General features: G+C 47.4%; 1 protein-coding gene across 1 annotated transcript in view; it reads right to left on the reverse strand.

Annotated features, from left to right (window-relative positions):
- SUPT16H (SPT16 homolog, facilitates chromatin remodeling subunit) overlaps positions 1-23476 on the reverse strand; it is a 270497-nt gene that overhangs the window by 152949 nt on the left and 94072 nt on the right. The window contains exons 11-13 of the mRNA XM_086923629.1: positions 16217-16282; positions 15730-15834; positions 15325-15440 (exon numbers count right to left, since the gene is read on the reverse strand). Coding sequence (XP_086779755.1) covers positions 15325-15440; positions 15730-15834; positions 16217-16282 — 287 coding nt within the window. The remainder of the gene's footprint in view (positions 1-15324; positions 15441-15729; positions 15835-16216; positions 16283-23476) is intronic.

The following is a 23476-nucleotide window of genomic DNA, read 5'->3' on the forward strand; positions in this document are numbered from 1 at the left end:
GGGCCCTGTACCCTGGCACCCACACACTGCCTTTTGCAGGCTGAGTGCCTAAGTACAGAACTAAACCTAGAGTCGACATGGCACACAGGAATGTGTGCCATGCCCACAGAACCCGCTGCCCTAGCATACTTCAGTTACCCCTCTAGCTGGGTGCCCTATGCCAGAGGTGTGGGCACAGGTGCATGAGCCCTGTCCCCCCTACAGTACCCAGGGCCATTCCTGGGCACTGTAGGTGCAGTGATGCCATTAAGAGTACATGGTGCTGGGAAGTTGTCATTACGAACTCCACAGCACCATAATGGCTACACTGAAGACTGACAAGTTTGGTACCAAACTTCTGAGCACATTAAACCCGCAATGCCAGTGTGGGATTTAATGTAAAATGCACCAGAGGGCATCTTAGAGATGCCCCCTGAAAACCTAACCTACAATCCACGTCTGGGCTGAGTGGCTGCAGAGGCTGCCACACAGCAGACATGTTGCTGGACCCATGGGTAGGAGAGCCCGCTCTCCTGGGTCTGCAACAATGCACATCCTGGGCGAGGTGCTAGGTCTCCTCCCCCAGGATAGGCAGGGGGAAGCTTCAAAGGCATGCCGCCTTTGTGAGCTACCCCAGACCATTTGCTGTGCCCAGCAACCAGCCCCCACCAGTCCTGACCCCCACTCTGGCGGGGAAAACCCCATCAGGAAGGGGGGTGTGCCAGTCTGTGCCAACCCCACCGCTCAGGTGGGGGAGACTAGGTGAAGCACAACCCAGAGCTCCGGCCATCTTGAAGATGGGGAGCCCTGCCCAATCCCAGCTAGGCTCCTGCCCCCCTCCGACAGGAGAGGAGCAGGCTAGGGGGTGTACTCACCCAAGGACAGGAACCCATTGGTCCCTGTCCTTGCCCTACATGTAACACCCCTAAATTCAGTATTTAGGGGCTCCCTGAACCTTCCTTCCTCAGATCCTGATACGAAAAGAAGATAGAACATCAAGAAGACGACGACCCGCCGTGCAGCTGCTAACAGGACGACAACAACAACGGACTTGGCCCCAGCCCCACCGGCCTGTTGATCCTGGAGCCTGCTCCTGCCTAAACCCAGCGACCCCCACGGACAGCAACCTTGGGACACCCAGGGGACCTACCTGCCTTGACCCTCTTGAAGATTGGGACTTCCATCAGCAGAGGCTCTGCTACAACAACCCACCTGTTGCCTACCAGGAAGCTCAGGACCAGCCCACTCTGCACCAGCCGAGCCCAGGCCGGGCCAACCAGAACCAAGAATACAAGGACGCCCCCCCCGGCGACTGGGACCCGAAGTCCAGTGCCCACAGACCCTCCTCGAAGAACCAGCCGATGCCTGCAAACTCAGAACCAGGGGCCACCACAAGTGTGACAATAGAGGGTAAGCTTTTCCGACACCCAAAGACACCCCTGCACCCGGCGCCCTACAGCCCACTGTCGCGCCCTTTGGGGTAACTACCTGTGCTCCAAAATCCCAACTTACCTCTCAAAGTGCTGGTCGCACCTGGAGAGTCTCCGTCCCCGAGCCTGCAGTCTTTGTTCCTTTTTGACCTTTCCCATTGGATAACATTGAGCGCCTGACGGCTCAAAAACACCCTGCACCCAGCCGCCCGAGAGCCGCTGGCCGTGCCCCCTGTGTCCTATCCTACTTCCCCCCCCCCCCCCCCCCTGCCCTGAGCAAGTGACCAGGAGCCCAGCTCCCACAGCCGCGTGACCTGCTAGCCAGCAGCCACCAACCGAAGGCTCCCTTTCCCTCATTGGATATCATTGGGCCTACATAACTCTGCACCCGGCCGCCCCAGTGCTGCTGGAAGTGAACTAACTGTACTTACCTGACCCTGGGGGACCCCTGAGTCTATGCCCAGAACCTTAACTTCACCAACCAAGTACTCACCTGGAAACCGATAATTTACTTACCTGTCATTGGATAACATTGTTAAATTTTCGAGTCACAATGAGTCAAAGTGCTAAGTTTTGAAACCTGAAAATATTCACATAAAATCAGCCAAAGTCTGAATCCCGAAGTACTCACCTGTGATCAGGGGAGAAGCCAGTGCTGTACCTTTCATCCCAGTACTGAACCGCAAAAGTAATCCCTAGCGGGGTTACTAGTAATCTGTATTTTCTCTATAGGAACCCATGATCTGCTTTCCTATGAAATTTCTTTTAAGTGTCTACTTTTGAAATATTCTTTAAAAATCACACGAATACTGAAACGCAATTACCTACCTGTTTTGAGTTAAGACCCCAGTGCTGGCCCTAGGAGACCAGTGCTGGGTTACAAAAGTAACGCGATCGAACTTAACCTGAATATTCTCCCATGGAATAACATGGTCAGATTTCCTTTGAAAAGTTTCCAAGTGTGAACTTTTAAAACAGCTTTATATTCATGAAAATTCACTACAGTAACTAAAACGTTTTTGCTAACCTGGTTTTAGCTTAGACCCCAGGACTGAATCTCAGATCTAGCCCTGGGACTACTAAAGTAATCTATATACTAATCAACTGTACTTACATGTGGAAAACCCATTGAGCTCAATGCTATAGCGTGCTGTAGGATTGTGTTGCTTACAGTCTATACTGTATTAATTGTGTGCACAAACATTATTGCTCCTTTGCAAAGTAATTACATGAGAGAACTCATAACAAGAAAAGTATATTTTTATAACTGTTGGTTTTAAAAAATAAAACACCTATATCTGTGGATATAAAAACAATTGGCCTGAAGTTCAGTCTTTGAGTGTGTGGAACCTTTTGCTGACTGAGTGTGTACAACAAATGCTTAACACTTTCCTCTGGTACTGCCTTACTACTCGACCAACCTACCACTTTGGAGGGTAAGGTCAGTTCTGACTTTAACCTCTGTTATACCTCTGGGGTTGGTGGACTTTATACACACTGTACTTCATCCTAGTCCAGTATATATAGAGCCACTTTCTCACACTTACTCTCTAAAGTGGTAGCTTGGTCGAGCAGTAAGGCAGTATCGGAGGACAGTGTTAAGCTTTTGATGTACACAGTCAGCAAATGAATTCACACACTCAAGTACTAAACTCTAGGCCAATAGTTTTGGTATAAAAAAATATAATGTTTTATTTCTAGAACCAAGCAAGCCTGGTACAATACTTTGCAGTAATAATTTACTTTGTGTGAACACAGTTCAAAATTGCAGTAGAAATTGTACTGGTTTTGGTTACAGTTAAGGCAGCAGATTGCAACACTTATCGGGAATGGTACATTTGAACGAATGGGCTTTTTCAATAATTACAAATAAGTAACTTTTACGATACTTTTTCTAACTCTGTGCTGGATGCCTAGATTAAGCACTGGGACACTTCCTGAAAACAGCTAGGAAGGAAAATGCTACTTACCAGTCTGCATCTGTTCTTGGCATGTAGAGCTGCAGAGTTACACACTATGCAGATTTGTATCTAATTAAGATAATACGTGAACAGATAAAGGTAGCCCGCGAGGCGGGTGGGAGTGTGTAACTCTGCGGCGACCACCCGTATCTGTTGCAGTTGTTTGAAACAGTGTTTTTAGTACAGCCTGGCCCACAGTGGCTTGTTGTTTAGTTTGCACATCTACACAATAATGTTTTGTGAATGTGTGCAGTGTAAGCCATGTAGCTGCTCTGCATAGGTCATCGCAGGGAATGTTCCCTAAAAATGCCATTGAAGCCCATATTTTTTTGTTGAGTCGGCTTTTGAAGTAATTGTTAACATGCCTTTTGCTTTTTGGTAACAAATTTGTAAGCATTTAACTATCCATCTGGCGATCCCTGATTTTGAAATAGAGTTGCCCTTGTGTGGCGGCGAAAAAGACACAAAAAGTTGTTTGGTTTTACGAAATGATTGGGTCCTTTAGATATAGTACAGCAGTGCTCTTAACGTCTGAGGTGTGTAGAGCCCTTTCTGCGACAGTTTGAGGCTGCAAGAAGAATACGGGCAGCTCAACCGATTGATTTAGATGGAATGGAGAAATGACTTTAGGCAGAAATTTTGGATTAGTACAAAGAACGACTTTGTTATGATGCATTTGCAAAAAAGGTTCTTGAATGATAAAAGCTTGCAGTTCACTAACCCTTCTCAGAGAAGTAATTGCTACCAGGAAAGCTACTTTCCAAGTTAGGAATTGCAATTCACATTTATGTAATGGTTCAAAGGGAGGACCCATTAACCTTGTAAAAACAATGTTCAGGTTCCACACTGGTGCTGGTGGCGTTTTGGGAGGAATTATTCTTTTGAGTCCTTCCATGAAAGCTTTAATAGCTGGTACTCTAAAAAGAGACCGATTTTGTCTGTTTTGTAAGTATGCTGCAATAACACAAGGTGCAGTCTGATAGACATATAGGCGAAGTTACACTTTTGAAGGTGTAATAGATATCCTATGATGTGTTGGATAGACACGTCTAAGGGATCTATTTGGTTGTTTTGGCAGTGCATGACAAAGCGTTTTCACTTAGCAGCATAACATGCTCTGGTAGTGGGACGTCTCTTGTTCATGCATTCTGGAGGAAGGTTGAGGTAACCAAACTTTGACCTCCGGAGCCAGATCGCTAGGTTGAGCTGTGCTGGGTCCGGGTGTCTGATCTCTCCATGGTTCTGCGTGAATAGGCGTGGAGATAGATTTAGTTTTTGGGGTGGCACCACAGACATTTGCAGCAGCGTGGTGTACCACGGTTGTCTGGCACAAGTTGGAGCGACTAGAACGAATGTCAGGGAATGCTGTTGTAGTTTGCGCACCACTAACGGAAGTAGTTGGAGAGGAGGAAAAACGTAGGCAAATATTCTTGACTAGTTCATCCATATCGCATTGCCCTTGGACAATGGGTGTGGGTATCTGGTGGCAAAGTTTGGGCATTTTGACGGTTGAAGAACTTGCGGGTGAAGTTCCCACTCGTGGATCTGCTGTGTTTGTCACCTTAGCAGATCTGCGATAGTGTTTTGCACTCCAGGGACGTGTTGGGCGAAGAGGAAGATCTTTAGTGGTATAGCCCATCTCCATATTTGCTGAGCTAATTTAGAGAGCTGCAGAGAGTGTGTCCCCCCTTGTTTGTTTATGTAGTACATGGCTGTCATATTGTCTGTGCGGACTAATACAGCCTTGCCTGATGATTGAAATGCTTTTAGAGCTAGAAACACGGCTAGCAACTCCAAATGATTGCTATGGAGTAACTTTTGTTGCGGTGTTCACCTGCCCTGCATGGTGTGATGCAGTAGATGGGATCCCCAGCAGGAGAGCGATGCGTCCACTGTCATGACTATTTGGGGAACTGGCTCTAGAAACGGTTGTCCCTTGGAAAGGATTTTGGTGTTCCACCATTGCAGAGAACGATTAGTCTGACAGTCTACCAACACTAGGTCTGTTAATTGACCTTGAGCCTGGTTCCATTGGCGTTCTAGGCACTCTTGAAGTGGACGCATTTGCAATCTTGCGTGAGGTACTACAGATGTGAAAGATGCCATCAAACCTATGAGCTGCATGAACACTCGAGCTGGTATTGAGTGTTGTTTGAATTTTGTTGGGAGAGTTTCTACACTTGTTATCTTGTCTGGAGAAGGATAAGCTGGTGTTAATTGGGTGTTTATTATAGCGCCGAGATATTGTTGTATGTGCGAGGGGTGAAGGTGCGATTTGACGATATTTACTGTGAATCCCAAGTCGTGAAGCAGTTTAATAGTAGCTGGAGTGTTTTGCACACACTGTCTGTATGAGCTGGCTTTTATGACCCAGTTGTCCAGGTATGGGAAGACGTGAATGCGCTGTCTTCTTATGTGAGCAGCTACTACTGCTAGGCATTTGATAAACACTCTTGGCGCGGTTGTGACTCCGAATGAGAGCAATTTGAACTGGTAGTGTTGTCCGTCTAGTACAAATCTGAGATATTTTCTGTGTGCTGCGTGGATGGAAGTATGCGTCCTTGAGATCTAGTGACAAGGAAGTCATTTAATACCAGTAATGGGAGGACCTGTTGTAGTGTGACCATATGAAAATGATCCGACTGTGTAAATGTTTAGAGGTCTGAGGTCTAGGATCGGTCTTAAAGATCCGTCCTTTTTTGGTATTAGGAAATATAGGGAATATACTCCTTTGTTTTTCTGATGCTCTGGAACTATTTCTATTGCATTTTTCTGCAGGAGGGATATTACCTCCTGTCTGAGCAGTGTTAAGTGTTCCTGTGACATTGGACGTTGATTGGGTGGTATGTTTGGGGGGAGTAGATGTTCTTTCTAGACAATAACCTGATTGAATTATTTGGAGCACCCACCTGTCTGATGTAATGTTTTCCCATGCTGGCAGGTACTATTGAAGTCTTCCCCCGACAGGAGTGGAATGAGGCGGGGGAAGGGAGTCATTGGGCAGGGGTAGAGGCAGAGCGTCAGTTATTATTTTTGCCTCTGCCTTTGTTATTGTTACCCCTGTACCCACCCCTTTGGTAGCCTTTACTGTAGGTAGACTGTGTAGGGGCTTTGTATGAGGTGGAAGCTGTGTCTGAAGTATATCCCCTGGTGGCACCTCGATAGTTTGAGCGACAAAATGAACGTCTGGGAGCCTGCGACTGCAGGGCTCCCATAGATTTGGCGGTGTATCTTTTTTCATTTTCTCTAATGATACATCTACCTAGGGTCAAAATAGATGTTGGTCAAAGGGTTGGTTAAGAATGGCGCTTTGTACCTCGGGTTTGAACACGGATATGCGCAGCCAGGCGTGTCTGCGTAGCAAGACGCCGGTGTTAACTGCCCTAGAGGCTGTGTCCACTGCATCAAGGGCGCACCTAATGGAGGTGTTTGTGATGTTCTTCCCTTCCTGGATGAGCTTGTTTGCTCTATCCTTGTACTTGTCAGGGAGGTGCCTTATTAGTGACTCTAGCACATCGTAATGTGCCCGGTCATAATATCTGGCAAGCAGTGCCTGTGTATTGGCGATACGCCACATGTTTGCTGCTTGAGACGCTGTTCTTTTGCCTGATGCGTCAAGTTGCTTAGACTCTTTATCTGGTGGTGCAGCCTTACCCGATGTTTGGGAATTTGCCATTTTGCGTGCGTTGGAAACTTCCAGTGAGTCTAGTGGTACTGGGCCTTTAATATAAGCTGGGTCAGATGGAGTAGCCTTATATTTCTCTATCCGAGGGTTAATGCCCCGAGTTCTGACTGGGTCTTTGAAGACTTCTGGAGCATGCTTGAGCACTCCTTTAAGCATGGGCAAGATGGAGGACGACCTTTGTGCATTATCAAATGTATCCATAAGGAAGTCTTCCTCAACAGGGTCTGTATAAATGTCTACACCATGATAATGTGCAGCCCTGTGAATTAATTTGTTAAACCCAATTGTCCAATTGTGTCTTCTGGTGGGGAGGGCCTTGAGGTATAAATGTCATCCTGAGGGACATTTGGGACATCTGGGGTGGTATAATTGTCCCAGGGGTCTGGGGATCCTGTGGGAGTTGTTGGATCAGGTGTGTTACCCTCCCCCCCTCCCCCACCATGTCATCAGAGCTATCATCCCTGTGTGGTGTGATAGGGGATGCTGGTGAATGCTGCGGTGATGGTGATGGTACAGGTGAAAGAGAAGGGAAAGGCAGTCTTAAGGGCGAGGTAGCCATGTCCTTCTTGGAATGCGGAGCTGGAGCTGTTGTTGGTGATTCCAGTGGTCGCTTCTTTGGAGCCAAAACTAGGTGTCCAGTGAATGGGTCCTTGGCCCAAGTCTTTTGAGCCGGGTCTGGGTAGGATAAATCCGCTACAGGGGATGGATCTTTCGGTGCGGAAGAAGTCTTGTGGACTGAAGCTGCTTGTTTTGGCTTTTTAGCAATGTCTTTCACTGGGGAGGCAGCAGTCTTTCGTCTCCGAAGCTTTCCTCGGTTCCGAGTATTTTTTCGGTTCCGGTATTGTTTTTGGATCAGATTACTTTTTCGGTTACGATGATTTTTTCGGATCCGGTGGAGTCTTGGAATCCGAAGCGGGCTTGCTTGGTTCCGGTCTTGTTTTCGGTGCCGATGGAGTAGTGGTGTGCTTCGGTGCCGGTGGCTTGGGTATCGGGGCTGTTGTCTTTATCGGTGCCGGTGTGTGTTCGCCGGCACCGTGGGATGGTCGACTCGAGCCGGAGTCGCCTGAAGGCTTGGTAAGCTTCTTAGCCGGGCCCGAAGGTGGGGCAGTAGAAGCAGTTTGCCGGTGTGCACCCGAGCTGGAGGGAGAGGGTGTGACCCGGGCCTTCTGTGTCGAGGAGGGAAAAACGGTCTTACTTACGACCCGCTGCGCTGGAGTGAGGTCCTCGACTTCGGAGTAGTCTGCTTCGGAGCTGCTGTCTACGTCGTGCTGTTCAGGGACGTTGACGCCCTCCTCAAAGATGTCGTCCGGAATCTGAGCAGAAGATCGTTGAGCCATTGTTCTCCTCGCTCTTTGGTCCCGGATAGTCTTTTTGGAGCGGAAAGAGGCACAAGCTGAAAGAAATGTCTTTTGTCTCGTGCTCCGGAGAGAGACAGAGGTTACACACCTTATGCAGGTCGGTGTGTGGAAACTTCGACCCACATTGAGGACACTTCTTAAATGGCGTCCTTTCCATGAGCTGGAGTTACGGCCTAGGTAGGCCCGAAGGCCGTCGACGACAATCAGAATGGAGATTCGATGTTTGAAGATTAGCGTAGACTGGAAAGCGTTCGAAACTAAGTTTTGTTGTTTGGTGAGGATTGCGCTCCGAAGGAAATTGGTTCCAACACTGAGCACTAGAAACACATCCGAGCTCGGTGGCGGGAAAAAAAACAATCTGGGGATGGAGCAGATGCCCATGCGCAGTATCATCCTAAGGAGGAGTCACCTATCCCGTGACTCCCAAAGATTTTTCTACAAGAAAACAAACTGCAAACATCCGGGCCCAACACTAGGTGGGCATTTATGCATAGTGTGTAATCTGCAGCTCATATGCCTCGAGCAAAGAGTTTAGGTTATTGTTGAGATTTTCAAAGAATATTTCAAGTTTTCAAAACTCCACACAGTCAATTTTTCGAAAGAGAATTGTCAATGTTATTCTATGGAAGAAAAACAAGTGATCGGTTTGCAGGTAAGTAAACTACTGTGGGCGTCAAGGTTCTGGGGTTAGACTCAGGGGTCTCCCAGGGTCAGTGATGCACTGTGATGCACCCTCAGCAGCACTAGGGTGGCCGGGTGCAGAGGGTTGAGGCCCAATGTTATCCTATGGAGGATAGGTGGTTTCCAGTTTGTGGCTGCTGGCTAGCAGGCCATACGGCTGTTGGAGCTAAGCTCCTGGGGTTTAGGTCAGGGCAAAGAAGGAAACAAGCAGGCACAGAAAGTGCACCCTCAGCGGCACTGAGGCGGCCGGGTGAAGAGTGCTGTTTCGATGTCAGATGCACTGTGGTTTTCTATCGAGCTTCTCCGGTTTGAAGAAAGACTGTAGGCTCGGGGACAAGGACCTTCTGGGTGCGACCACCACTTCGAGGGGAAAGTTGGGATGGCGTGGGTTGGTTAGGCAGAGCTGGTTTGGGCACAAAAGGCCGCGGGCGTCGGATGCAGGGGTGCCTTTTCGTGTCAGATTTTTTTACCCACTCTGGTCGCGGTAAAGGGGTCCTTCTGGATTAAGGCTGCAGGCATCGACTGGAGGCTTGTGGCAGGTCAGGATCGCCGGATGGTATCCTCCTCATAGTGTTTGTTCACTCGTGAACATCTCCCTATTCTGCCACTCTCCTTTGGGAGGGAGGCAGGAGCCTGTCCCTGGTTGGCTAGGACCCCCCATCCTCAAGATGGCGGGGACTCTAGGTTGCCCTTCACCTCGCCTCCCCCACCTGAGGGGTGGAGTTGGCAAAGGTGGTCACACCTCCCTTCTTTGCTGGTTTTTCCCGCCAGTTCTCACGCCCAAGTGGGTGGTAGAACCAGAGGGGACCGGTTGCTGAAAGCAGCAAATGGTCTGGAGAGGCTCATAAAGGAGGCATGCTTCTCCTTCGTGAACCCTGGCCATCCTGGGGGAGGAGGCTTGCACCTCGTCCCAGGATGTGCATGGTTTCAGGCGCCCGAGAGCGGCAGGCTCTCGACCCAGGGGTCCAGAAACATGTCTGGTGGTGGCAGCGTAAGCAGCCACTCAGGTCACTAGAAGTTGGTCATATTTCAGGGGGCATCTCTAAGATGCCCTCTGTCGTATATTTTACAATAAATCCCACACTGGCATCAGTGCGGGTTTAATGTGCCGAGAAGTTTGATACCAAACTTCACAGTCATCAGTGTAGCCATCATGGTGCTGTGGAGTTCGTAATGACAAATTCCCAGAACCATATATTCTTAATGGCAACACCGCACTTACAGTGACCAGGAATGGACCTGGGTACTGTAGGGGTACAGGGCTCATGCACCTGTACCCTCACATCTGGCACCCAGCTAGAGGGGTGACTGATGTATGCCAGGGCAGTAGTTTGTGGGCACGGCACACAGGGATGTGTGCCATGCCGACTCTTTGTTTAGTTCTGCACTTAGACACTCAGCCTGCAAAGGCAATGTGTGTGTGTGTGTGTGTGTGTCAGGGTACAGGACCTCCAAGGGTGGCACAATAAGTACTGCAGCCCTTAGAGGCCTTCTCTGGTCACAGTGCCTTGGGTACCTGTGGTACCATTTACCAGGGGCTGGCATGTGGTCAGAGATGCCAATTGGGTTTAGGCTTCAATGCAGTTTTAGGGGAAAAAAGGCCCTGGGTACCTGATTAGAAGGAGCTCAGGGCCCACTAAGTCAAAGAACATCAGCAATTCAGCAAAAAGTGGGGGGCATACCATGCAATAAAGAGGGCACTGTCTCACAGGGAGCATGAGCCTCTACCTTCAAGATATAGGAGACTGAGATGTGTGCTTCCCTCGAGTCCCCCCACCTGAGGGGTGGGGTTGTCAAAGGTGGGCACACCTCCCTTCCTGGCTTGGTTTTCCCAACAATTCTCCCACCCAAAGGGGGACCAGAAACTGTGGGAGCCAGTTGCTGGGGAAAGCTTCCGAAGATGGCAGGCATTTGAAGCTTCCCCTGATGGGATCAAGCCCATCCTGGGGAAGGAGGCATGACACCTATGCCCAGGATGTGCTTTGTTTCAGGACCCAGAGTGCGGAGGCTCTCTAATTAGTGGTCCGGAAACCTGTCTGGTAGAGGCAAATGACTGGCAGCCATTCAGAAACCACACCAAAGCGGATCGAATTTCAGGGTGCATCTCTAAGATGCTGTCTGATCTGCATTTTACATTAAATCCCACACGGACATCAGCGTGGGTTTAATGTGCTGAGACGTTTGCTGCCAAACTTCCCAGTTTTTAGTAAAGCCATTATGGAGCTGCACAGTTCGTAATGACCAACACTTAAACCATACTCTTTATATCTTTACTACACTTACAGTGTCTAAGAATGGACTTAGACACTGTAGGGCACAGGGCTCATGCCACTGAGCACTCACCTGAGGGCTAGTGCACCAAGCTAGAGGGATTATTTACCTAGGCCTCAGGCAGTGGGTTGGAGGCATGGCACACAGGAATGTGTGCTATGTCGACGCTTTACTTTATCTACACCAAAAAACGCAGCCTGCAATAGCAGTGTGTGGGTGTTAAGGTACAGGGCCTCTAAGGGTGGCACAACAGGTGCTGCAGCCAGTCGAGGCCTTCTCTGGTCACAGCACCCTTGGTACACATGGTACCTTTTACAAGGGACTTACCTGTGACCAGGGTGGTGCCAATTGTGGGTGCAAAGGTACAGTTTTGGGAACGAACACAGGACCTGGGAATCTGTTTGGCAGGGACCCAGGGAACATCAAGCTAGGTTGCATCAGATGGCAGGCAAAATGTAAGGGGTAACCATGCAAAAAGGGGCGCTAAAAAGGGGTGCTTTCCTGCAGAAACCAATGGACTCTATGCAGTGTTACCACTTAATGGTAATATCCTATGCAGAGCCAGCTTCCTACAATGGTTGTGTGTGTTGTTGGTTTCCTTTGAATGAGTGAGAGTATTGAGATATGGTAGCCAGGGGACTTTAATACTTTCTGGTTCTTTAACAAAAGCCTTAGTTTCCGTCCTAGAGCGCAGTGGCACAGAGCAGTACGGATTAATCAAAGGAACAAATTAAACTCATTCAGCAATACCAAAACAGTAGATAAGAAACACAATAAAAAACTGACACCAATTTATAAAAAATAGATTGCATTTTTACCTTCAAATAGACATCAAAAGGGCAATTATCCACAGAGGGAAAGCGGATCTATTATTTTTCATAAGGGGAGCAAAATCTCTTAAAAATGCAATTAATTGTTGTAGTAATCAGTTGAGCAGTTCTTAGCCAACTTGCTAATATGGCTACTTCTCTTTGCTTAGACTGGCCACAACGAGGTGTAGACCAGTCGCAGGAGCCACTTATTTCCAGGGAGACTGTCCCTCCAACCCACTTCTAGCAGTCTTAGGCTCGACAGTGTAATTCTACTTTAGTGTGGTCCAGCCAAAAAGTTGTCCTGATGCTGTGGGTGCTGGATGCTGAGGATGTAGAGAAGCTGAAGACAAAGAAGAGATATGGTGAGTTTACATGGGGCTACCCTGGGGTCCAAAAATGTCAGGGGTCATCTCTGCCCAGAGGACTATCTCACACAGTGCAGCAAAGAAGTTCAGTGCAGGCAAGCTGGTCTCCTGGTTAGAGCAGGTCCGGAGGCTGCTTATAGGTAAGCAATTCTCATTTCTGGGACCCAGGATTTACTTCAGCTACGGGTCCCACAGACTTGGGGACACCTAGGGAAGGCAAGGCCTCAGTCACCCAGCAGGTACTTTGGCATCCAGCAGTGGGTTGGCGGCTGGGCTCTCAGGGAGTGTAGGGTTCTTTAGCTTTCGGTAGCCCTGAAGATTTACAAGAGGCTACCCACCTAGCCTTTGGAGTAATTTCTTCCATCCTGGCACGAGTGGAGCTGTTTTTCACAAAAGGGCACAGCAGACACTGTACTCTTTGCAGGTGTAGTCCAGTCTTTGGTGCAACTTCTTTTTACTGGGTCCAAGGAGCAATAGGGCAGTCCTTTCCAGTCCAGTAATGATCTGTGGAATGAGGCCCTCGAGAAATCTTTGCGTTTCTCAGAGGGTAGGACTCACTAACCAATAGGGCAAGAGTTTCCATAAGCCACCCCTTCCAACTTTACATCACTTCCTGGAGGTTTGGCCACCAGAAAAATCTTAGAATATCCTTATAAACCCCAAATCAAAGGACTTGCAAGCCTTCTCCTCTGTGCGGAACCTAAGCACACGCCTGGGGTGTAACAAGCATGAGCAAGTCCCAAAAAAACGATTCTGCAATGGCATTTCCCCCACTGAAGTAGATGCCAACCAGTCTGCCTACACAAAGGAGCTGGCAGGTGAGAGTGATAGTTAGCCTCACGGAGACAGTAGCCTCTTTAGGTGGGCCATCTGTGGCCACTGCCCAATGGGCAATCTGCTGGAGGTGGCCAAACATTCTCCCTCTAGCAATTTTCTTTGTTCCCTGTTCCTGTGAGTCCTTCACACTTCCTAGCTGGGGGCAGCATTGTGGTCTTGGGTGACAACTGCTAGAGATGGTCAGGAAAGGCTATAAGAGCTTTGGGAATCAAAATGGTGGCTTAGGTTACCTTTCAATTAAAATAATTAACATCAACCTGATCTCAGCAACAAGTCAGGCGTACCTTAAATAATTTGATACCTTGGAGTAATATCTTTGGTGGTCCCAAATGGAAGTAAGCACATAGCACAGGAACATGCCCTTTTTTATATTAAGCACCCTCCCTGGTGGGCTACCAAGTCCTTCCCCAAGGATGGCCTACTTATATTTTACCTGGCAAAAGGGTTTATTTTGACATTTCGATTTGGCAGCTTTAAAGCTGCACATATAGACCTCAGTGGCAGGCCTAGGGTCTCATTGTCACCTCTCACTACAGTGGCAGTTCAATAAAGTGCTGCAGTTCATAAGTCACAATTAACTTACTAGCCCTGAATGCCATATAAGAGAAACTTACAGCAAATAAGGTGTTAGCCAATTATAAACATACTTTGGCGGTCAGAGGCCATGCACTGAGTCTTGGACAGCAAGGCCCAGTTAACTACAGTGGTCAAATACTTGGCTGGTGGGATTGGGGGTGGGGGGCAAGGGGGGCGTATTTTTTAATAGACTTTCCAAGACTTGGGGACTTGGCCTAGGTCTGTGGTTAACTGAAGTTTCTTTGTAATGAATTGACCACTGTTTAGATTCTTGGAATGTACCCTTCTGCAGAGAGGTGTTTATTATATGGCCACAAATTTTTGTGAAAACCTGGAAGTTGGTTTAGATAACAGAAACTGGAAGAGCGTTATCAAAGCAAAATGTTTTAAAAGACATGATAATATTAATTACCTGCTCTTTGAGACTGAAAAGAAGTTTTCCATAAAGAAGGAGGAGAATAATCCAGTCTTGTCTGTATGTATACAAGTACCTTTATGCTTTCGAATAGATGCAATCAAAATTAAAAAAATATATATAGGGTCAGCAACTTCCTGGGTGGCCTACGTGTAACTACCTACTGTCCAGTTTACATCTGAAATGATTATTATAGAAAGGATGAATTTCTTTGAAAGGATTTTTAATTCTTCCTACTCAGACTTTCGAAGGATCATTTTGGGTAGTTTTCACAATTTTATTTTTTCCACAACTGTCTTGTAAGGCAATTTTAAAAACAACTAAAGTCTTTAACTAAACAGGTTTCTAAAAGATGTACAGTTCTCAGATAGTAGTATTTTGCTATTGTGAAAATTGTCAAGGTGCAGAATCAATACCAAGTAATTATATATACCTGCTGGAACACTGGTAAATGCTAGTTCAGGGGTCGGAGAACGACAACAAAAGACCCTGCACAGAAGAAACCACCCATGCGAACATATAGCAGGTAAGACCAACCCCAAGCTATCATTCAGTTAACAACCGTCTCCCATTCTTAATAACCTATCCTAAAACTCTACTATGGACTACTATACAACACCACCATGATCGCAAAAGGATAGGCAACTTCTCCTCCGAACCATGTAGTTGTTTACAGCTCATCAGGACCCACGTGCTAAACTATTTGCCCAGCTGCAACATGTACTCACATACCCCGTATGTAACCTAGTTGTACTGTTTGATTTATTGATGTATCTATCTGACTATGCCCCTTCATATACCCCTCTAAGTAACCTATTTGTACTGTTTTGATTTATTGATTTATTGGTATGAGTACGCCCCATCATGTATCCCTCTATGTAAAGCGCTCTGATATCTGCAAAGATCTTGTCCGCGCTATATAAAACTTTTAAAATAAATAAATAAAGTACTCACTTCTGTGTCTGCTGCTCCCCCTTTTGTTCAGTTAGCCTACGTTTAGCCTCTTCATTCAACTGGTTAGCAAGCTCCTTTTGATGAGCCCTTCTCTTCTCCTCAGCTGTCATTTCGTTCTATTGATGGGGAATGAGAATCAAGACTATCACAAAAAGGGCATGACAATTACGGCAGATATTTTTGGGGTAGGGAATGAGACATAACATGAAAGAGAAATAAGGGGGGGGGGGAATAATCTGTACAATGCTTTGTTACTTCATGGGGCTAGATCACACTACATCACAAAAAAATAATTACGCCAAGATGAGAATTGGAACTGTCCATAAAACAGCACACAGCCATAAACATGCATCTTTAGCACAGAAAATGTACTTCAGAAAAAATGTGCAGAAAAAGTAACTTTACCCTTGTCCTCTCTGTAAGCAGTGTAGCTCCACCACGAGCACCACGGCCCAGCAGCTCTTCAGCCTCATTTTTGTCCTCTTCCTCCTCCTCCTCATCATCCTCATTCTAAGTTCAGAAGAAATGTCAAAGGTCATTTCCGCAATAGCAAGCAACATTGGTCAACCAGGTACCGACACCATTGTCCCAAACACAAAGAAATGACAATAGTGTAACAGGGCTAGTCTTGTCAACGTCTTTTAGTTACAAATATCCAAGTGGGAGCAAGTGATTTAATCACTGGGCTGCGCATAATCAGTGTGCCCACCAATGCGGAGGGATTTCTCAAACAGCCATCTAATCATAACAAACATCATGGCTTGGGTGGTTGCTGGATCCCTTTAGCACCTAGGAAAGGTTCCCACTAATTTTTCAGAAGGCTATCTAAATTCAAATGAAAGACACCAAAACCAGTAATCCTTTATGTCTTTAGTACACCTAGTCTTCTCACCTTTAAAAATATGCCAACGTTTTTCACTTTCTTCTTGACAGTGGTGAGAACTGTGGCTGGTCCTTCCTAAAAAACAATGGCATAGTAAGTTGATAGTAGCATCTAAATGCAAAACAATTTAGAGTTGTCACCTCAACAAACAAGCATTGTCAAATCCAAAAGGTACACTTTCGGAATCTACTGCCTTAGCCAATGCTTTTTCTGATGCAGTTTCAGTTTTATTTCCTTTTATCGACAATCAAAAGGCACATTGATGCGGTAACGTTACTTTGTGAGTATGCTCAGGACTCACAACAGAGCAGGATGGGGTGAATAAAAACAAAGCCAGGGAAGGAGACAGCAAGGGAGAAGCACACAAGAGAATGCAACACAGAGTGCGCAGAAAGCAGTGGGAAAAAGCGAAAGAGCTGAAAAACATCAAGCACTCTGGTGGCGTGCCCAACTAAAAAGAAAAATAAGTTCCAAAAGTGAACAGTGGTAAGACAAGTCAGCCAGTCAAGAGGATGGTAAAGGGGCTTTGGAGTAGGGGAGAGACAAACAACATGGAACAAGATAAACAAGGAAACCCACTGAACAAGCAAGGATGGAGTAACCAATGGACAGTCTCCTAGACCCTGTAAGCGATTAACATGCTCACACCAGTTCGTTTGCAACCCAACAGCTAGTGCAATCTAGAAGGCTTGACCTGTAAATAGGTGTTTGGGAACTACAAGCAACGAAAAGTGTGAAATGTAAAAAAAGGATTTGTACAAATAAGTTTGTATGAATGGGACATTCTGGACAATCAAAACAATAAAAGGTTCCCACCATTCCCAACTGTTTATTGTTTAGTTGAAGGTCTTTATACAGCAATAAAGGAACCATATATGAGGCAAAGATAATCCCAAAGGAACTTTGTTCAGGATCTTGTCCAATTAAATTATAACTGCTAATCATAAGACCTCATTTCCGCTCATCCCCAGTGTCAATGAAAAGGGCCGCAGAAACATAAGAAATGGAATCCAAACAAAAACCAATGTAGATCCACAGTAAGCAAACAAAACTAAATACAGTTAATAAATAAGGAAAATTCTACTTCACAAGTATGCATCTGTTCTTGGCATATAGAGCTGTATGCATCTGTTCTTGGCATATAGAGCTGTAGTCTCATGTTATGCATATATCGCCATCTAGTGTTGGGTCCGGATGTTTGCACTTTGCTTTTCTTCGAAGAAGTCTTATTAGTCATGAGGTAGGTGACTCGTTTCGGTGATCGTGCGCATGGGCTTCGACTCCATAGTAGTGAAAGGAGATGTCCATGAATTCATGGATCAAAGTAAGATTTCTGCAACAGGTATAGGTACCCGGGGAGATGGGAGGGCACATACAACTCTACAGCTCTATATGTGAGAAAGTGTCCAATTTCTGCATGGTTGCCCCCACTTTTTGCTGAATTGCTGATGTACTTTGACTGAATGTTCACTGGGCTCCTGCTAATCAGGTACCCAGGGCCTATGTTCTTTCCCTAAAACCGCATTGAAGCCTAAACCCAGTTGGCATCTCTGGCCACAGGTCAGTCCCTGGTAAATGGTACCACAGGTACCCGGGGCACTGTGACCAGAGAAGGCCTAAGGGCTGCAGCATTTATTGTGCCACCCTTAGAGGTCCTGTACCACTGCACTCATACTACCTTTGCAGGCTGCGTGTTTTGGTGCAGAACAAAGTAAAGAGTCGACATGGCACACTGTGTGCCATGCCTACAACCCACTGCCCTAGCATAGGTCAGTCACCCCTGTAGCTGGGTGCACTATACCGGCGGTGAGGGTACAGGTGCATTAGCCTTGTACCCCTACAGTGTCTAAGTTAGTTCTTAGACATTGTAAGTGCAGTGCTGCTATTAAGAGTATATGGTGTTGTGAGTTTGTCATTATGAACTCCACAGCACTATAATGGTTACACTGAAAATTGAGAAGTTTGGTATCAAACTTCAGCACATTAAACCCACACTGATGCGCGAGTGGGATTTAATGAAAAATGCACACAGAGGGCATCTTAGAGATGCCCCCTGAAAACTAACCTACCACTAGTGTCCACGCGGAGTGGCTGCTTTCTGCTGCCACCACCAGACAGGTTTCTGGACCCCTGGGTCGAGAGCCTGTAGCTCTCTGAGGCCTGAAACAATGCACATGCTGGGACGAGGTGCCAAGCCTCCTCCCCAGGATGGGCAGGGTTCACGAAGGGGATGCTTCAAACTTTCACCGCAATTGTGAGCTTCCCCAGGCCACTTGCTGCTTTCAGCAACTTGTCCCCACTGGTTCTGACCCCTACTTTGGGCGGGAGAACGTGCGGGATAAAAACAAGTGAGGAAGAGAGGTGTGCCCACCTCTGCCAACTCCACCCCTCAGGTTGGGGAGGCATGGTGAAGCACAACTCTCAGCCCAGGCCATCTTGAAGATGGGGAGGGACTCAGACAACCAGGGACAGGCATATGCCCCCCCCTCCCACCGGGGGTGGCATAATAGGGGGTGTACCCACCCCACAGAAGGGACCCATTGGTCCCTGCCTTTTACCTACCTGTAAGGTCCCTAAATCTAGTATTTAGGGGCACCCCTGAGCCTTGCTTCCTCGGATAAGAACCTGCAACAACAAGAAGGACCGAACAGCCGTGCAGCAGCCAACAAGAGGAAGACGCCCACCGACTTTGCCCCAGCCCTACCGGCCTGTCTCCCCGTCGAACCTGCTCCTGCAATATCCTGGTGTGTCCTGCAGCCAGCAGCCTCGAAACCCCCAGAGGATCTGCCTGCCTTCAACTACAAAGACTTGGTTTCCTGTGAACACCGGATTTGTCCCCCTGCAACCTCTGGCTCCAGCCAGACAGTGCGAATCTGCCCCACTCTACACCCCCCATCCACGGCTCGAGCCTGAGTGGGTAAACACAAGGAGCTCACCCAGGCAATCCTGGCTCGAGATTCGGCGACCCCGACCTTCCTCAATCCAACACCTGCAGCCTAAATACAGAAGGCCCCCTCTAACTGTGACCATGACCAAAAGGCCCCCCAGCACTCGACGCTCCACGGCCTTGTGTGCCCAAACAGACAGTGCCTAACCAACCCCTAACTTCCCAACGTTCCTCTTGAAGTACTGGTCGCACCCAGAAGACCTTTGTCCCCAAGCCTGCAGTCTTTCCAAACCAGAGGTTGTCCATTGAAAACAATAGAGCGTCCGACGTAGAAACAGCACTCTGCAACCGACTGCCCTAGTGCAGCTGAGGGTGCAGGGTGCTGCTGGATAGCAATTTACAACTGGATTCTCAGGTGAACAAAACTGTGAACATTTGCCTATCTCTGCTTCGAGCTCTTCGGAAGATACTCCCATTTTTACCCACTCTTGTTAGACCTCAAGTGGTACGGAGTACTGTTCTAAGCAGAATAGATTATTGTAATGCACACCTTCTTGGTGCCCCAGCCTCTTTGACAATACAGTTAAAGAGTACAGATCATGGTGGCTAAACTGGCATTAAATCGGCCATGTGGAGTCTGCTTCCTTGGCCTTAAAGGACCTACATTGGCTGCCCGTTGTGAAAAGAGTCAATTTAAGGCACTCTGCATTGTCTACAGGGCAGTACATAAAACTTGGCCTAAAGTACTACAAAGGAAATTTGTATGGTACTCCCCTGCTAGATCCCTGCGCGCTTCTGCTAACCTAGTCCGTGTTCCCCATGTTAGTAAAGTTCGAATGGGGGCAGATCTTTTTGCTTCACGGCATCCAGACTTTGGAATTCACTACCTACGGAGCTTAGACAACTGCTTCAGGAAGGAATTGAAAAACAAATTGTTCCCTAGAGACTAGATATTTGCCCATCTCAGTTCTGATACACGCTGATTGGTAATCTATGCGCCAGGATACCCTTGGGGTGACAGCTGCACTATATAAGTGCACATTACATTTGCCCCGAGCTAAAGTCCTGGAGCTTTGCTCCCACAGCCAAGTGGCCTGCTTGCCAGCATCCACCAACCCGGAGGCTCCCTATCCCTCATTGGATAAACATTGGGCCTCCACACTCTGCAGCCAGGCGTCCTAGTGCAGCTGAGGGTGTAACTAGAGTGTATCCGTGTTTGGGGGACCAGTCTACCCCCAGAAACTCAACTTCCACTACCAAATACTTACCTCAAAACGGATAACACTATTTTTCTCCATAGGTTAACATTGACTGTTTTTCTGTGAAAGCTTCTAAGTGTGGAGTTTGAGAAACTAAAGAAATTCTTTAGAATTACATAATCTAACAAAAACGATTTTACTTACCTGTTTACATGAAATGTCCCGGAGTAGTATCTAGGTGCTAGGTCTCCTCCCCCAGGATGGGCAGGGGAAGCTTCAAAGGCATGCCACCATTGTGAGCTTCTCCAGGCAACCTGCTGTACTCCGCAACTAAACCCCACTCTGGCGGGAAGACTGGTAGGAAACCCTAAGTGAGGAACGGGGGTGTGCCTGCCTGTGCCAACTCCACCCCTCAGGTGGGAGAGGCGAGGTGAAGCACAACTACGGGCTCCGGCCATCTTGAGGATGGGGAGCCTTGCTCAATCAGAGATAGGCTTCTGCCCCCCTCCCACAGGAGAGGAGAAGGATAGGGGCTGTACTTACCCTACCTGTAACACCCCTAAATTTAGTATTTAGGGGCACCCTGAACCTTTAATCCTCCGATCCAGATTTGAAACAAGCAAGAAGATCAAGAAACCAGAAGACCTGCCATGCAGCTGCTCACAAGAGGACGATACCAAGTGACCTGTTGATCCTTGAACCTGCTCCTGCGAAACTCCGGCGCCTTCAGTGGTCAGCAACCTCACAAACCCCAGAGGACCGGACTGCCTTGAGACTACCAAGACTGGGTTTCCCACGAGCAGTGGTTTTGCTCATAAAGCAACACCCCTGGTGCCAGCCAGAAACTGCGAATCCAGCACACACTTCACCCGCCGAGCACGGCCTGTGCCCAAGTGGACAAAGACCCTGAGGACGTCCCCCCAGTGATTGTGACCTGAAATCCAGAGACCAAGGACCCTCCTCGACGACCCCTGCAGCCTCACAACCAGGGACCCCTCCCAACCGCGACCAGCAGAGGGTAAGATTTCCCAACGTCAAAGACACCCCTGCACCCCACGGTCCCCTGTGCCCAACTCCGGGGTGCCTACCTATCCTCCAAGATCCCAACTTACCCCTTTAAAGTGTTGGTCGCTCCTGACGAATCTCTGTACCCAAGCCTGCAGCCTTTGTTCATCTTCCAAGTTCTCTATTGAATAACATTGAGCGCCCGACAGCTCAAAAGCACCCTGCCCCCCCCCCCCCCCCGAGTGCCCCTGGCAGTGCAACCTTGGTCCTAACCTAGTTCCCCGTTTGCCTAAGCAAGAGCCCAGGAGCCCAGCTCCCACAGCCGCGTGGCATGCTTGTCAGCAGCCACCGACCGAAGGCCCCCTACCTCTCATAGGAGAACATTGGGCCTAACTACCTCTGCACCCTGCTGCCCCTGTGCCGCTGAGGGTGTACCAATTGTACCTACCTGACCCTGGGAAGACCGATGAGTCTATGTCCAGAACCTTAACTCTGCCAGTCGAGTACTTACCCAAAAGCCTATAACTCACTTTTCTTCCATAGGGTAACATTGACTGGTTTCACTTGGAAATTCTTCTAAGTGTGGAGTTTTGAAACTTTAAAATGTTCATCTAAAATCAGCTGAACAAATTCCGATTTACTCACCTGTTATCAGGAGAGAACATAGTGCTGCATCCGATGTGACAGACTTCGCTGCGGCAGTTTCCGACATTCTGAACGAGAGTCCCGACCTGGTCAGGCGGCAACCCCGTTCTTCCTTAAGAGACTGCATCACGTTTGGATGCACATTGTTTTGTTTTGTGCCGACCAGCCCCTGGTGGCGTTATTCAATTGGTGCTATCCTTAAACTATTCCTCCAAAATCAAAAACAGTTTTTATACCACCGTCTCACTAGGAACCTCGAAGGTGTAAGCCAACACGCCTTGCAATTATTGTTAAAATTGGATCCTACTGACCAGTATTATTTCACTATTTATCCCTTAAACCCACACAATTCCTTGCACTAACACTGTCCTCTGATATTGCCTTACTGCTCGACCAAGCTACCACTTTAGAGAGTAAGGTTATAACTAACTTTAGCCTCTGCCAAACCTCTGGGGACAGTATATACAGGGCCACTTTCTTACATATATATACATATACACAGCCAGCTTCCTACACAGATGCTTACTGGGTAAGTAGCATTTTCCGCTCAAGGCATATGAGCTGTAGATCATATGCTATGCATTGACTATGTAGCAGTTATTTTCCAAAGCGGTGGCTAACCTGCATCTGTTGCAGTGGTCTGAAATAATGTACATAAAACTGCCTGGCCCACCCTAGCTTGTTGTCTTGATAACACATCTACACAATAGTGTTTTGTGAATGTGTGAGGTGTACACCATGTTGCAGCTTTGCCTATGGGTTTATTTCCTAAGAATGCCATAGAAGCCCCAAGTTTGCGTGTGGAAGGTGCTCTAGGGAGAACTGTTAACGTTTGTTTTGTTTTTGCATAACATATTTGAATGCACTCAACTATCCACCTTGCAATATCAGATATTGGAGTGCCTTTATGTGGTGGCGCAAAAGCAACAAAGTTGCTTAGTCTTTCTAAAAAGTTTTGTTCTTTCAATGTAATATATTAACTCTTTACATCTAGGGTATGCAGAGCACATTCTGCCACAGAATCTGGTTGAGGGAAGAAAACAAGCAACTCAACAGATTGGTTGATATGAAAGGCAGAAATTACTTTAGGTAGAAATTTGGGGTTAGTCCTAAGAACTACTTTGTTTTGATGTATTTGTAAAAATGGTTCTTCTACTCTTAGTGCCTGAAGCTCACCCACTCTTCTTAGAGATGTTATAGTTATGAGGAAAGCTACCTTCCAAGTGAGAAATGGCAGTTCACATCTATGCAATGGCTCAAAAAGGCGGACCCCTGAGTCTTGTAAGAACGATGTTGAGATTCTACACTGGGCAGGTGGAAGTCTAGGGGGAATGACTCTCGAGTCCATACACGAAAGCTTTAATGGCAGGTACTCTAAAAAGATGCAACTGTTGTCTGTTCTGAAGATATGCAACTATTGCAGCAAGATGTAAGTGTATGGATGTATACGCTTAATTGGAAAGCTGTAGATGTAATAGATAAATGATTTTTTGCATTGAAGCGTCTAGCAGATAGACTTGATTGTTTTTACAG

This window comes from Lissotriton vulgaris, chromosome 5 (genome assembly GCF_964263255.1).
Source record: "Lissotriton vulgaris chromosome 5, aLisVul1.2, whole genome shotgun sequence".
NCBI lineage: Eukaryota > Metazoa > Chordata > Amphibia > Caudata > Salamandridae > Lissotriton > Lissotriton vulgaris.